This window comes from Aedes aegypti, chromosome 2, assembly GCF_002204515.2.
Source record: "Aedes aegypti strain LVP_AGWG chromosome 2, AaegL5.0 Primary Assembly, whole genome shotgun sequence".
In the NCBI taxonomy this organism is placed as follows: Eukaryota; Metazoa; Arthropoda; class Insecta; order Diptera; family Culicidae; genus Aedes; species Aedes aegypti.
Genome location: NC_035108.1, coordinates 155773619 through 155790193, shown reverse-complemented (window position 1 = coordinate 155790193; position 16575 = coordinate 155773619). Strand labels below are relative to the sequence as shown.

At 34.6% G+C, this 16575-nt stretch overlaps 3 protein-coding genes across 4 annotated transcripts; 2 read left to right on the top strand and 1 right to left on the bottom strand.

Annotated features, from left to right (window-relative positions):
- The first annotated feature begins 123 nt into the window (after positions 1-123).
- On the top strand, positions 124-7002 carry LOC110676141. 2 transcript variants are annotated; one of them, XM_021842881.1, is made up of 4 exons: positions 124-778; positions 833-979; positions 1043-1462; positions 5658-7002. In XM_021842881.1, the coding sequence occupies exons 1-4, from the start codon at positions 580-582 to the stop codon at positions 6935-6937; spliced, it is 2046 nt and encodes a 681-aa protein (XP_021698573.1). In that variant the 5' UTR covers positions 124-579; the 3' UTR covers positions 6938-7002. The 2 variants fall into 2 exon arrangements, with proteins under 2 accessions (XP_021698573.1, XP_021698572.1); XM_021842880.1 differs by having other exon boundaries at positions 1034-1462.
- A 2623-nt stretch (positions 7003-9625) lies between these two features.
- LOC110675144 lies at positions 9626-13353 on the bottom strand. Its single transcript, XM_021839525.1, has 4 exons — positions 12726-13353; positions 10234-10383; positions 10079-10177; positions 9626-9747 (listed from the first exon to the last, which is right to left on the bottom strand). Exons 1-4 carry the CDS (start codon positions 12922-12924, stop codon positions 9626-9628), a joined length of 570 nt encoding a protein of 189 aa, XP_021695217.1. The 5' UTR covers positions 12925-13353.
- Positions 13354-13611: 258 nt separating this feature from the next.
- LOC110676140 lies at positions 13612-16316 on the top strand. Its single transcript, XM_021842879.1, has 2 exons — positions 13612-14872; positions 15108-16316. The coding sequence occupies exons 1-2, from the start codon at positions 14009-14011 to the stop codon at positions 16257-16259; spliced, it is 2016 nt and encodes a 671-aa protein (XP_021698571.1). The 5' UTR covers positions 13612-14008; the 3' UTR covers positions 16260-16316.
- Positions 16317-16575: the final 259 nt, after the last annotated feature.

The following is a 16575-nucleotide window of genomic DNA, read 5'->3' as shown; positions in this document are numbered from 1 at the left end:
CCGTTACAAAAGAGGGGTAGCCCTGTCGCACCACAATTTTCATAACACGGAGAAGCGAAACAAATCAAATGTGATTCATATTACGGACACTTGAGGCCTTAGTGAAGTATAAAGCCACCCAGTACGGCAGGTTAGGCTAACTATAGTCTAAATTTAGTCTAATTCGTTAGATTGTTAGCCTAAATTTTTTTCTAACGTTAGGCTAAATTTAGTCTAAAATTAGACAGATCTGACACAGTTTTGTTAGATATGCTGCAAGTTCGAAACGATCAGTTAGACTAAATTTAGACTAACGTTAGCCTAACGTTAGACAAAATTATGTATGGGCTGTTAGATGGATTTTATGCTGCTTGTGCATATCCCAGCTGTCATCCCAGCATGAAGTGTGATTGTAGTAGTGAACTTTTTCGATGTTCACTACCACTACAATCTCACTTCTGCTCAGCATGGAATGATAGCTATACTCCACTGCACTGTGACGTCACGCCTTCATTTTGACAGGTAGTGGTCCTGTTGTTTACGTTTTGTACTTAGACGATTTCTAGAATTCTCGGAGCGATATTCCTATAAATAATTAAAATGCCGTGGAAGTGCTGTGTGTGGAAGTGCAAATCCACTGTTAAATCTCCCGGTATTCGATTCTTCCGTTTTCCCACAGTCGGAAAATGTTTGAAAAAGTTAGCTGAAGAAAGATGCGAAGCCTGGGTAAGTGCTCTCGGTTACGGAGACAAGTTTTCTCCTAATGGCAAACGAATTTGCAGCCAGCATTTCCGAAGCGGTAAGTGAAGATAAAATAATTAGTTCGTGCGTTATTAATATTATGTTTGCGCAGGAAAACCAGCGCGACTCACGGATACGCATGATGCAGATTGGGTGCCATCACTATGTTTGCTGAGGCCGTCTAGATTCTCGCCACGATCATCACCGGTGAATCAGAAAACTATCGATGTTCCGGAAACATGCAGTATCACTCGAAGCGGTAATGTATTATTATTATTTTATATTTATACACAATCATAAAGTATGTTTTTAGATTCCACAGACTCATTGAAATCGAGCTCGTCCTCATCGTCACAGAGTGGCAAATCCTCCCGAATATTATCCCGTGCGTCACCATCTTCGTCAACATCAATCGCATCAACAGTCTCTTCCCGGGGAACGAAAAGGAGCGCCAGTTCAAGTCCTGTAAGGAACGCTAATCGGGGTCCAGGAAGAAGCTCTGAACTTGTGCTTCTTCATAATAATACCACGTCCCGTTCCCCATCAATCGCTTCGATAGCGTCCCGTAGAAGTGGAAGTGACGCCAGTTTGTCCCCTGCTAGTGAAACCAAATCATCTCGTTCACCATCATCCAGTTCAACAGTGTCCTCCCGTAAGAGCGGAAGGAATGTCAGTATTACTCCTGTACCGAAAGCATATTATTCTTATTCGAGTAGCTGTTCACCAGAGCGATCAAACAGAGGTAAAGTTCTAATTAATATTTAGTTTGATATCCAAATACCCCACGTGAACAATTTAGTTAAACGGTACAGTGGTCAACTATTATGGGTCACCCACTATTAAAAGTCATTTCCATTTGAATTGCATGTGGAAGAAAGTGACTAATAATCGTGACTAGGCGACCCATTATAATGTGACCATTGTACAAATTGTTCTTGATCTACTCAACTTTTTGAAATTGCTTACTATTAGTTGCCCAATAGCGAAGATGAAAGTTTAAAATAACATAACATAGAATACAGCCAATTCTCATACAAAATGCTCAACCTTGACATGCTGTAATTTTGTTTCCCTATGAGCCATCGACATGAAATTTTGGCAGAAAACTACAAATATCCCCTATTTTTTATCACAAAATTAGACTTTTTTTTTAATTACCTCTCGTTTGAAAAGTTTAGCACCAGGTGAAATCGCTTAAAAAATATTAGTTTTAATGTTTCATTTTTTTTTTGAAATTTTGCCCAGACGACCAGCATAGCTATAGAAAACAGTTGGTGACCACAGATTTAAGATTTTTCCTGATAATAACGGTCAGGGGAGCACCGTGGCTGTAACTATTCATTCTACATTTTACATCATCCCCCAAACGGTTTTTTAGCGAGAGTAGCTGAATAAAAGCATCATTATGATGAACTTAAACCAATATCAATGGAATTTTGAGTCAAGATCTTTTTTATTTGCTTTTGCTAATTGACCCTTTTGGAACGAATTCTATTGCGAAATCAATTGAGGTACCTTCATAACCAAGCTTGGATTCTATCCTTTTTTATGAAAATTTCCATAGAACTATTCAGTAAAAGCAGGGTTGCTACGGGAAGTATGAAACATTTTTCGGTTCTAAAACATTCCCCAGAATTCCGTTCCCCAGAATTCTATTTCCCAGAATGTACAATTCCCCAGAATTCCATTCCCCGGAATGTACCATTCCCCAGAAAGCTGCATGTTTATACTTTTTTATTTTTCTTTTACTCATGATTATTTTGCATATTATAATGATACACCCTTCTTTCAGTAAATTATAATTTAAGTTAATGAATTTGACCGAATGATTCTTTATTAAATTAAAGGGTCGTTAATAAAATTAAAAAAAAAGTAAATTCTCATAAATGATATAGGCAAAATATATCGATGAAGAGCCTATATGACATAAACCTATTCGACATAAAATGAGTTGGTATAAAGCCAATATGGCCGTCAATATGACAAGATCGAAAGTACACAATATGTTATGCAGAATTAAACAAGTCATTTGTACATTTTTTAGATTTGACGTAAAGAAGGGTGTATCATTTAAATGTGCAGAAAAGTAATGAATACTTATTTATTGTTGAATTTCAATAATATAGCTAATCAGCTCGGAGATGCATAACATAATACCTACTAAGAAAGGCTTTGTTGTATTTGAAAACGACTTTTGGGGGTATGGGGGTTCAAATACATATTTTAAACTAGATTTTTTTTTTAAACTTTGAAATAGGTTTATAGTGTTCTTGGGAATGGTTCATTCTGGGGATTGGTTTTCTGGGGAATGGTTTGTTCTGGGGAATGAAATTCAGGGGAATGGTACATTCTGGGAAATGAGATTCTAGGGAACGGTTTTCGGGGGAATGTTATAGAATCCATTGTTGGCATCAAATTCGCGCCGAATGATATGCAATTTGCGCCAAATATTTAACCACTCTAACTTCAGCATTTTTACTTAGAGAAAAACATTAATCTGCATAAGGTACCTTGGGGCAAGTGGGTATGGAAAATCGTAAAGTTAAGGTTCTCGACATCCAAAATACTTAAATTCAAAAAGAATAAAGTTGGGTAAATATTTAAGAATGTCTAAAACTAAATCTAAGCGCTACCCCTTATTTGATTTTTATGCGAAACTCCAGGAAATAATAACGAAAATATTTTGAAAAACGTATCTTCCAGTTTCACTTGCCCCACTAATGCAGCATGTAAAAATAATGTCATTTTAAATGACAAATTAACACAAACAAAATGATGAAATTGAAACGATAAAATTTTAATTCTTGCTGATTCAATTTTCTTTTGTTAGGTCATTATTGTTCGAATAAATCGACAACATGATAATTACATCTTCAAAATTTATTTCTTTTACCATGAGACAGCGTTTACGTTTCTGTTTTGAAATTTGTTTAGTATTTTTTTTTTTCTTGATGAAGTTGGATGTGAAATAGGAAAAATCCACGAGAGCAATAACTTTTTGGAACGAAATCCGTTGATTAAGTATTTATTGAGTGGCTAAGCCAAACCCCCATTTTTTATATTTGCAGTTAGCTTTGCACATGCATTCCACAATGTTTCCCTGAATTTCCTTAGATTGAAACTTCCCCATCCAAGTCTTCCTTTGAATGCACTGTTCGAAGTAGATACAGAAATATCATAATGTATGTAAATTATAAATTGTTTTTTGAATATTCAGTACGTTCTGTTAATTTGTGATAATTGCAAAACTTGCTTACTGATGGTTACTTGAAGAAAAAACACAAATTCCATTTATAATAAGACATATTTCATTTGTCCCATGTGGTTTAAAACTGATTAAGTTTTAGTTTAGCTATTTTAAAATTCACATCGAATAAATTTTAAAATTGGGTTTATCAGTTTAAACTTATACGCGGTATTAAAAATATATACGCCGCTTTTTTTACACCGAAAATATTGAAACTACACGCCTTTACCTACACTACGCAGTGTATGTTGACAGCTTTATAATCTTTTGCTCTATTATGCAATAATGATTGCATAATTGCATGTATATTCCTCCTGTCGTAAGTTTATGAATGGCCTTAAAAGTTTACGCTAAGTTTTGGAAGATAAGTTTAAATATTCACTAAAATCCACATGATACCCCATTTACCCACTTACCACGCTGTAGCTTTACTCTCTCGAATTTTTTCATGATTTTCTCCAGGATGTCATACAACATCAGATCAGGATTTTTTTCTAGTTTCCTTCATGTTTTCATCCATCAATTCTTTTACTGATTTCTCAATGTTTTTTGTTCAGGATCCTTCAAGAATTAAAGCAGTAATTTCTCTCATGTTATCTCCAGAAATTACTCCAGCAATTCCTCCACGGTTTTTTGTTTCAGAGATTTCATAAATAAAATCTCAAAAAAAAAATCATCCTAGATTTTTTCTATCAATCCGGGGATCATTGATATCTCCAAAAAAATCTAGAAAACTCTAGAGATTTTTCCAGATGTTCATCAAGGTATTTCTAGGTCATTTTTTCCAGTAATTCTTCTTGCAAACAAATTTCAATTCATGCAAAAATCAGCTACTAATTCTTGAGGAATATTTTGTAGAAAAAAAAACCTTACCATAAAGCCTGGAACAAAGCTGTGTGGGCTCTCTCCTGAAGAATTTTTTAAAGGTATTTTTGATATTTTTAATTATAAAATTTTCCTGGACTAACAATTAAAGAAATCACAATAATAATTATTCGAAAAGTCCCTGCAAAAAATCTTGGGATTTTTTTTATAATAATCCTTGTGGGAATTACTGATAGCAGGGCTGGTAGTGAGTCACTTTTTAGTGACTTGGTCACTTTTTTCGACCTGGTCACTGAAAAGTTACTATTTGCAACAAAAAGTCACTATTATTTTGCTGTCTCACTGCTACCAGCCCTGTGATAGTAGCTTTATTCTCCTGAAGGATTCTGAAAGAATTCCTTCAACCGTTAAATCGTCAAAGAAGTTTTTGTAAGGATACCTGTAAGAATTACAGGAGAAATCCATAGAGAAAATGTCTATCCATCTGGAAATGACATTGGAAAAATTCCTTTAGTTTTGATCGAGAAATCCACAAAAGAATTTTTTAAGAGCTTGTGTAGGATATGTCTGAAAATGAATATAAAAATCTTTTGACCCTCAAGCATTTACATTGACGGTGAATATTACTTATTTATTTTTGCAAAAACTCCATCTTGATTACTCAAAATCCTGACCACTTTTCGGCAAAATTATTCTAGCTATCTTCTATGGACACCAAGAAACATTTTGTCACATACCACTTCTTGAAGAGACATACTCTACTCACTACTGAACTTCACTTCGCTAGCCATAATTTCTGTTTAATTTAAGATCAATTAAAAAAAGCTATTAACATGTATATTTAGAACTAACACGAAATTGTTAGATTCCAGGAAAAATTCCGAGATTGAAGATTCACGGAGCGAAAATTCATCGAAGTTGCCTTTGTCCCAAGAATCGACTGCGCCAACAAACATCATTGAGTCCTCCCGTGAGTGCAACCGGAAAGAGGATACATGCTCAAGATCACCAGAGCGTGGTGAGCCACAGAATGATGTTAAAGTAAAATCATTTTCGCGTCCAAATGTAACTCCCTTAATGTTGTACGATTATAAGGATGACAAGCCCAAGATGAAGAATGTTTCTACAATGACGGAAGCCTCTTGCGACCCAAGCACATCGAATAAGATGATAGATCAGTATAGGCGCGAACTACAACGGCTTCAGACAAAGATCAATATCATTGAGAACAAGGCTTATTTTTGTGAACGTGGGTTTGAATTCATCTCAGTAACCAATGAGAAATGCCTGTATTATACTGGCATTTCAAATGTTTCTACTGTAAAGAAACTGTATGAATATCTCAAACCACATTTAGATTCACCGTTCTGTAACTTCTCCATAGAACAAATGTTTGTTATGACACTGACAAAACTACGGTTAAACCCTCAGTTCCAAACTCTTGCATATGACTATAACGTGTGCTTGAATACTATTTCAAAATATTTTCACCGTACGCTGCAAATAATGGACACATGTCTCAGTTACGCCATAGAGGTGCCATCTAAAGACATTCTTTTAAAACACACTCCGAAAAGGGTCAAGGAGAAGTTTGGAGATAAGAGAATTTTTGTCATTGACTGCTTTGAGATCCGTTCGGAGACACCCGAAGATCTGAAAGCAGCAGCCTCACACTACAGCAATTATAAAAAATCTGAAACCACAAAATTTCTCATCGCTGTTTGTCCGGATGGGAATATTTGTTTTATTTCTCCCGGATATGGAGGCAGATGCTCTGACAAAATGATTGTGAAAGATTGTGGGTTTCTAGATATTTTGGAAGCAGGAGACGTAGTGTTAGCTGATAAAGGATTTGATATCAAAGACTTGGTTCAAGGCAAAGGAGCTTCACTCAATATTCCAACTTTTTTAAGAGATAAAACGCAGTTTCATCCATCAGACATCGAAAGGGACAGACAAATAACGAGCGTGCGCATCCACGTGGAAAGGTGCATTGGTGTTTTGAAGGCCAATTATTTAGTTATGTCTCAAGTAGTGAGTGTAACATCACTCTCTCGATTCGAAAACGGCCGTAACGTAATAGATTTAATTGCCAGGGTTTGTGCTATGTTATATAATTTTAATCCTAGTATTATTCCTGATTAAAATGCTTGTATAGTTGTAAGTTTGTTATAAGAGGACCTTTCAATAAAATGAATTATTTATTGAAATAAATTGTGTTTTATTACATGCTTGAGTCAAGATGGACAAGTTAACGCGTTCTCCAATGTAACAATGAAATGGAATTGGAGTAGTAGTTTCCAAGAAGCTCTGGACAAATGATTCTACGAAAATATTGTTCACATTTTAACATACATCGCAACCAAACTGAAACATCCTTTTGTACAATGATGTGAACTTGCTCGTTTCTACTCCACACAACAAACAAACCGAAATCAGAATTTGTTACAAATATTTGCGTTTGTAACTGATAGTAGTAACTATGCGATCTAACTAGTACGAATGCATCACCTTCTACTTTTATAAACGGGTCTCTTGTACCAGCTAGTTCCATTAAGGAAAGCTGCTTATTTAAATCACTTTTTCTTAGCCTAAACGGACACTTGATTTCAACAGTTATTCTTCCGCAGCAGTCACATGTTACAATCATGTCTGGCGATGCTGCTACAAACGGTTTTTCGCTGTTCAGGAATATGCCACATTCTAGGAATTCTACATTAATATGATCCTTGTATACATTTTATTCTTTTCCTTTAGTCTCATTGCTGCGACCGTAGGAAAGCGCAGGCGTGTCGAAGTTGCACAAGTACGGATGACATATTTTTTTTAATAAGGAAAGTTTTGGAGGAGGAGATTCGATAGAAGCATTTACAACCTCTTTCATGATAGACGCAGTCACTCGACCGATTCGTACATAATGCCAGAACGGGTTGAAACTTTGGTCACGTGTTAATTTCTCAACAGATTCAATTTCCGATGGGCTGATGCTGAATACTATTCTCCTTCCGATTTCCCTCAATTCCTCCAAGCTTGCACCCTCGTAATGTGGTTTAAATATTCCTTGAATGAGGATGTTCTGATTTAAGAATATGTTATCAGGTACATGATTTTCTTCGCATTGATTACACATAAACCCATGATGGTCACAAAACTTTCGCAGGACAGCAGCATTTGATCCCTCTTGTTTCAACTCTTGAAGTAGCTTGAGAAAATCAGCCCGTGTAGGTCCTTCCGAAATTGAATCGTTGAACCGTTTAATTTGTCGTCCATAATTAATATCACTGACTTTGTGGAACAAATCGTCTTTTATATTTTAAGAGGGTCTGATCCAATATGCCGGAACTTCCGTCGGAGTTATCTATATAAGAGGAAATAAATAATATAAACAACATTATGCATTACAGTTGAAGTGATAATATAGTTCATAACAACAGTAGAACTAGAGGTTTTTTTTTTTAATTTTGAAAAAAATAAGCAGACGGTTTCGGATTCCAAATAATAAATATTTTAATATTTGAAAGAAAACCTTAATGAGGCTGACATACAATACTTGCCAAAAAATTAATCACAATGCCATAATTACAGGCGATTGACTTTGTAGGTCAAACCTCTTTAAATATAATTTGAAAAAGACCAAGCAGGAATCCAGCAAACGAAACGAACCCTAACAGGGATTAGGAGATAAATGTATCATTCAGGAATGAATCCAGATATTCATCCTAAGATTCCTTTAGAAATTCCTGCAGTTATTCTTTCAAATATTTTCCAATGTAGTCTTCAAAGATTTTTTCAGCCATTTTCCCCGTTTTTCTTTCCAGGCATGTCTCCAGAGAAATAACAAGCAAATTTATGAAAAGTTTTAGGAGATTTTATGAAATAATAACCCATGAGGCAATTAAAAAAAGTCTAAACATTTGGAGAATCTTATTAAAGTAATGAATTCATTGTTGACAAATAAGAATTTCTGAAAAAAATCATGGGTTTTATGAGAAAGTTTTAGAAGATTTCCTAGATAACTGTCGGTTTTCATTAAAATTAACTTAAAAATATTTCGCTTAACTGCTCAAAGATTTATTATCTGAATAACATGCTAAGCAAATTGAAAGAAGAAACAATCGAATATCTGGATTATATCCCATACAATTTTCTGAAGGAAATGCTTGAAATACATCGGACAAAACATAATCTGAAATATCTTAGCAAATATCTGGAAAATTTCAATATCTCATATTCTTGTTCACCATATTAGTTGTTATTTATAAGTAGTGTCAAGCTTGAATGCAGGCCTTAAAATTATGTAATGTCAAAATTTTTTTGAACATTTCCAAATGCATTTCTTATAAACGTATTTAATACCATATTTGGAAGATTTTTTCATGTCAAATTACGAGAATTATCTAAAAATAAACTTGGACTTATGCGATTTGACAAATTCTCACGCCCGACGAGGGTAGTGTTTTTAAGTGTGCAACTTTAAATAACCTTTTGAAGATTACATGGAGATTTTGAAGAGAATATCATTGAGACATTTTTAGATGAACTACAGGATAAAAGACTGGAGAATTTCCAAGCAAAACAAATCTTTTAGTCCCCAATGATGAATCATATGAGAAACTTTTTGAGTAATTCATGGGAGCAACTGTGCATGAAAAAACGATTAGTGGAAAAATATCTTGAGGATCCACTAATCAACACACCCTTCAAACTAATTATCCAGTTGATACTCTTGTAAAAGATTTTCTAAAAAATATTACAAGAGTTTATGCCACAGTTTTTGAAAAAAATCGTTCAGGGGATTTTTTTCCAAAATCCAATAGATCTTGGAAAAAAAAATCAAAGTAATTCCTTAATCTTACCTGTGTTCACCAATGGCACCGGCCGCGGAGTTGTTTTCGGTAGAGCGATGTGATTAGAAGTTACTGGTCGTGAAATATTGGTTGGTGGTGAGATTTGTCCTAAAAACATCAACATTTTATTAAAATGCGTTTTTGAAGATTTTCAAAATGGGAGTATTATGATGAGGTTTTACGGTATTGATTGAAAATTTAAAATCTCAGTAAACGAAACCTGTAAATATTTAATTTTAGTAGGGTAACTCTTCGTAACTATTCTTATTCTGCTCAATATATAAGAGGCATAAGAGTATTTTGGCTAATCAAATTTACTATCAAAATCACTAGGCAAATTGTTAGAAAGAGACGAAAGGTAAAGAAAATAACACGTACTCTCGTCACCTTCATAAACAAGATCTGTTCTAATGTTTTAGAAATGTGTTTTTTTGTTTACCTGCTATGGTGGTTACCGTTACCGGCCGTGGAGTTAGTGGGGCGATAGAGTGTAGTAATGTTGCCAGTCGTGGAATTTTAGATGGCGGGGATGTTTGTCCTAAAAATATTAATTGGTTTATAATCTATAGAAAACCATATGTTCAATCAATATACCTTCGAAATCTGAGTTGATGGAGGTAGAATTCATTTGTGGAGGAATTTGAATTGGAGGAATACTTCTTGTGCTTTCTGTCTCCTTTTTTATGGTTATGCCAGGTGGCACAATACTTGCCATAGCAATTGGTATTTTGCTGCTCGTTCCTTCTAAAATACAATTAAAAATGAGAATTGTTTTTTATTACCTTAAAGGTTTCTCAGAATGTTATGCAATTGTCTCCACAAGTAGAATTTATGTAAATATAGACTACTCCTGTGTTTCAATTAATGATTTCAATTTAATCTTATATCAAAAAATTAAGAACTGAAGTACCAATTGTTTTACTTTACGGGTACCTATTTTTTTATTAGAAGAGAGCGAAAGAAATGGATGAAACTTAAACTAAGTCTTTTAATTATGTATTTTTTTTTAACAAAATGTCAAATTAAAACTTATTTTTTTGAGTATTTACAAAAAAAAACGCTTTAAAATATTTTATTTTATATGAAGATTTCAGCACAGACGAATTCCAGATTGAAAAGATCGAGTCAACAAAAGGAAACAATGCACACTGGGTCAGGATCCGACTTTAGCCAGACAAAACCTCTAGCACTTTGGGGTTGCATTTTTTTTTTAGCGTTTTCAAAGATTTGTGTTTATTTTCGATGCTCTAAAACTTGACGTTGAGAAATAGTTACTATGTTCACTAGTTAATAGTAATCAATTATTATGTTTTTTGGTTTCACTTCCTAGCGATTTGTTGTCTTCCGCAAAGTTATGGAGCATAAAAAAATGCGACTATATGCTAAAGACACCAAAGTTCTGCGACATAGATTAAAAAAAAATATGGCAAAAATAGTGAAATTAGGCTAAAGTTCAGCCTAGTTTGTTTTAAACTGTTTTCTTATTTTGCCTTTTGAGCACTCCTCAGCTATTTTATGTATTCCGCACAATTGAAAAAATACAACTTTATGCCAAACACACAAAAATTCTTTGTCTTATACTATTAAAAATATGGCAAAATTTATGAATTGTACACAAAGTAAAAATCATTAAAGTAAAAGAAACTAACAGTATTAACGCTATTCTTGCATTAAATTGTAATCTTAGTAGGCGGGAAAACCTGTATGGAAAAATTGTATTTTCGCTATGCAATTTGGAAACGCGTTGTTAATGTTAAGTCCTATTTTGCCAAGTTCATTACCCTCAAGCTTCCTTTTTTAATAATGAAAAGTCCATATGGTACGTCAGGAGATGATATTTGTTTTCTCCGATGGTAACCTTTTTGTTAGTTTGAACATGAAGTGCTCTTTTTCCTCTGTAACCGACCGATTAAAAAAAATCCATACAGAAAGCACGAATTTTGTGCAAAATAGTTGAATCAACATAAGATCAAGCATAATTTTTCATTTTTTTTTGTTATATGTATGTTATTTGAAATGGAAAACGATTGTTATCTTCCACATTTAGTCAGTTTTTTCATCCTTTTTTTTTTTTTTTGATAAATCAGCTTAAATAAATGACCCAAAAGAATTTTTTTTACCAAACGTAAAATAAAGAAAATATTTTATTTTCTGCCATACATATTTTTTATTATAAGTCGTAGAATTTTGGATTCTTCAAGAATAAAGTTGCATTTTTGTATGTTTTCCAACTATTCGTCAGGCAGCAAATCGCGAAGAAGTGTTCAAAATGCAAAATATGACTTATTTTAAAGAAAATATATAACAAACGTAAAATTACGTCAAATTTTACTATTATTGCTATATTTTTCTTAATATAAGTCCTGAAATGTTGCTGTGTTCAGCATATAGCTGAAGTTTTACATGATCTACAATTTCTTGGCAGACACCAAATCGCGAAGGAGCGTTCAAAAGGCAAAATGCGACTTATTAAAAAAAAAGTTAAAAAAAAACGTTAAATTAGGCCCAATATTACTTTTTTTTGCCATATCTTTCTCAACATAATTCGCGAAACTTTTGTGTTTTACGCATAAAGTCGCATTTTTTTATGTTCTCCAATTTTGCAGTATACATTAAGTCGCTAGGAGGTGAACCAAAAAACACAATAACTGTTAATTATTAACTAGTGAATATAGTAACTATTTCTCAACGTCAAGTTTTAAAGCATAAAAAATAAACACATCAAGTCTTCAAAGACGCCAGAACACTAAAATGCATTCTCAAAGCGCTAAAGGTTTTGTCTGGTTAAAGTCATCTACTGGCCCAGTGTGCAATGGTTACTGCGCTATATTAAAACAGATATAATGGAAGTTAATGGAGACACAGCCATGATTATTCCCTCCAATAAACTTAATCACCGATGAACTTTAATGATGAATGTGAATATTAGAAGGTGATGTCATCAAAGATCAAAAAACTTCTACTAGAAATAACAATTCGAGTTTTGAAAGTTTTTCGATTATAGTGATATTCTATGATATTTACTTTTGGAGAAAATTATAACACCCTTTGATATGATAAGAAAAAATAATGTATCCGTTACTTACCTGGTAACGCGTTTTTCTGCTTGATTTGGTCAAACCTCAGCCGCATTTGGTCCAACGTAGCAGCATCCACCAACAGTGGCTTACTGATTTTTGTTTTTTTGCTTTTTTGAGGCTCCATTTTTTCTTCCGGGAAATCTTTGTTCAAATAACTGTAGTTGAACATGCTTGAAAAAAGAAAAACGTAAAATGTGTAGCGCATTGTGCATGCGGTCGAACATACGTCCCTTCCCTATTCTGGTTGTGTTCTTGATACGGTTTTCTAAACCCTTTCAAGAATCCGGTATTCCAGGAACATTAAACTGAACAAAAGATTTTGGGTTCGAATCCTACATGAAGGATGTGGACATTTTTTTCACAATTAAATTTACACTTAATGTATCTATCTCAAAATATTATACATATGAACGCTGAGTTCAACATGATTGATTTATTACCCATTTCTGTTGGTTTCACTGTGCAACACAATAATGATGGCTTTCATCGAGTTTACCCACAAAAAAATGCATTTTGTATGGATTACGCTTTCATTGATTTGTGCTTAGTGTTGGAGGTATCACACCATTCAATATGAATATGCTGCGGGTACTATATATAGGTAAAGAAAATGAGATGTACGTTAGACATAATGAATTGTATTGTGTATTTCTTTCACTACTGGACTGCGAAGTGCGGCTTTATAAGTGCGAAAGTTTGAATAAAAGTGCGGGATTGCATTGAATCCTGTTGGTGTATTCAGAGCACTTATTCTTCGATTTACGAAGAATAAGTCCCCCGAAGACACCTACCCGATTTGATGCAATTGCGCACTTTTATTAGCGTTTCCGCACTTGTAAAAACTTCTGCGATAGTCCAGTGGTGAAAGAAATGCGCAATATATACCCAGTGGTTGAATAAAAGAGTAGCTGAACTGTTGGTCATCATCAGTCAGCAGCCAACGTGCTAGGAAAAGAAAAAGTGTGTTTGTGTTTCTTTTCCCCTTTCAACAGTTAGTGCATATACATTGGTTTCTCCTTCATATCACGACTAATTTTTTTTAGCGTGATAAAATTGAGGTATTAAATAAATTAGTTTTATTTTTCAAGTCCTTTATCTGGAAGCTGTGATAGTTAAACTTTCTAAGTGCCAACTTTTTTAACCGTGTACTCTCATTGGAAGGTACAAAATAATAAAACGTAAAATCATAGCAAAAAAAAAAGTCTTTATCGCGTTGTAGTCTATCAGATTATGTTGTTTCAGTTGTGTATTTCTTTATTGTGAAAGCGAAAAACTTTTTTTTTTTTAAGATGTCCAGGTCAACAAATTATCGAAAAGATAAAGCAGAGGCCGCCAGATTGTTCGCGGCATTTGGAATCTCCTCATCGGAACAGCAGCAGCTGACGACAAGCAGTAGCCGTGATAATGTTCAAACGGAAAATAACACAGAGCCGCCGATGGAAGCTCTTGGAAGAGAAGATGAAATTGCTGTAGAAGACGACGAAAGTGATTCAATAGCAGCTGTCGAAAAAGATGAATATGAGGATGTTAATCGTTTTGAATCCGATGATGAAAATTCGTTGTCGGATGATGAAGAAGCACCATTGGTGGATGATGAAGAAATCTTCGTCGATATAAAAGTTAAATTAGCCCAATGGTCAACTGACAACCACATAAGTGATAATGCTATGGATGATCTTCTATCCTATTTGAAAAAACATCACTTTCCTCATCTTCCCAAAACTAACAAAACTCTGAAAGCCGATGCAAAACTATGTGATATGCCGATAACGAGGATGGGAGAAGGAGAGTTTTGCTATTTGGGCTTAAAGCGCGCAGTGGAACAAATCATGATAAAAAATAATGTAAAACCTAACTGTGAAATCCACTATCGTTTTCAATTTGGAATAGATGGACTACCATTGACGAAAAGCTCAAAGAGTAGCTTCTGGCCTATACTCGTGAAAATAATCGGGTTTCGAGATGTTCTTCCCGTGGCTGTATTCTGCGGTACTAGTAAGCCCAGCAGCATCCATGAATATATGCACGAGTTTGTTGAGGAATTGGATCACGTATTGAAGGTCGGAATGGAAATTAACAATCTGCGAGTGATGTTTTCAGTAGATGCATTTATCATGGACGCTCCAGCAAAGGCATTTGTAATGGATATTAAAGTAGGTCAGCTTTTTTCTTTCTCACGTAATTTATTAAAAGTGAATAAGTAACATTGAAAGATTCTCTTCTCTCACGTATAGCATAATTAGCTGTAATGTGTGTCCAAAATTGCAAAACTTGTGAAAGTTTTGTCGAATTTTGCTGGGATTTTTTCAACTTTGAAAACTAGTGTTAATCCCCTCCGTATAGTATATATACGCTTAAATTAACGCAAAATATTCTTTTCAATTGCAGGCACATAATGGGCTGTATGGTTGTCCGAAATGCACAACACGTGGGCGCAGCATTGGGCACAGAACAGTGTTCCCCAATATCGGTTTTGAATTGAGGACTGACGATTCATTTTTAAATTTGTCGGACCCCCATCATCTGTCAGATCGATTACCTCCGTTGGCAACGATAGGAATTGGGTGTGTTTCCTGTGTACCAATCGACTACATGCACAATGTATGTTTGGGCGGCATGAAATCTCTTCTGAAGTTGTGGGTGGAAACTTCAGGTAAGAGTTATAGTTTGACACCGGCTCAGAAATGTATCATCGATTCGCGCATCGAAGCTGTAAAACGCCAAGTATGCAGCGATTTTTCTCGGACTCCACGACCTCTGACTGATTTGAAGTGGTTCAAGGCAACAGAACTACGATTATTATTGTTGTATTTGGGACCGTTTATATTTTTAAACGTGATGAGCGATGCGTATTATAATCATTTCTTAAAACTTCATGCAGCCATTCGCATATTATGTCATCCTGTTAAGTATCAAACGGAAAATGATAAAGCGAAGAATTTACTAGAAGCTTTCGGCCATGAGTTCATGACGTTGTATGGAGAACATCTGTTTGTTTATAATTTTCACTTGCTCACACATCTGCCCGATGATTGTCTCCTACACGGCTGTTTGGACTCGTTTTCTGCCTTTCCGTTTGAAAATTATATGCAAACTTTGTTACGCTATGTAAAAAAATCATCATATCCCTTACAACAGTTTAGAAATAGATTTGGTGAGCACTTGAAGTATGACGTTACGAAAAAAGCATTGCTACGGCAACGAGGGTCATCCTACTCTGTGATCACAAACAGACAGAATACTATAATTTCGATAGATGGAAGAGATAACTTCATATGTAAAGATAATCAAATTTTCAAAGTGCAAAACATCAAACGAGTAGGTAAACATATGATTCTCGACTGTAATGCTGTAATGGAATTGAACTCTCTATACGTTGAACCTATGGAATCAATTGCCAATGGAGTTTACTATTGTCGCGATGAGCTTATATTTTGTGATGTAATGATGTCAATTGACGCAAATGAGGTGACCAAAGTACAACGCATAGTGCTCGATGAAATAACAGGTTTTATAGAAGTATTACATACTGGTGTTTAAAAATGATTTCGTTTGGTATAAATGGCTATGTAGTATTAAATATTAGAAAAAATATAATATAATGTTTTCATGTTTGATCCGAAAATTTAAATACAATACGTGGCATTCAAACTGGTCCAAAGACGGTGTATTTTTTTAAGACATAGTTTCCCAAACTGTGGGTCGCCCTCAGGGGGGTCGTAGACAGGTCTCTAGCGGGTCGCGAAAAAAAATCTAGTTATAGAGTATCTTCTGTATTCTCGGCAGTTTTGTTATACTTCACCATAAAGGAGCTTTGTCGGCCGATTAGCCTCTAATTTTAACACAAGATGCGTAT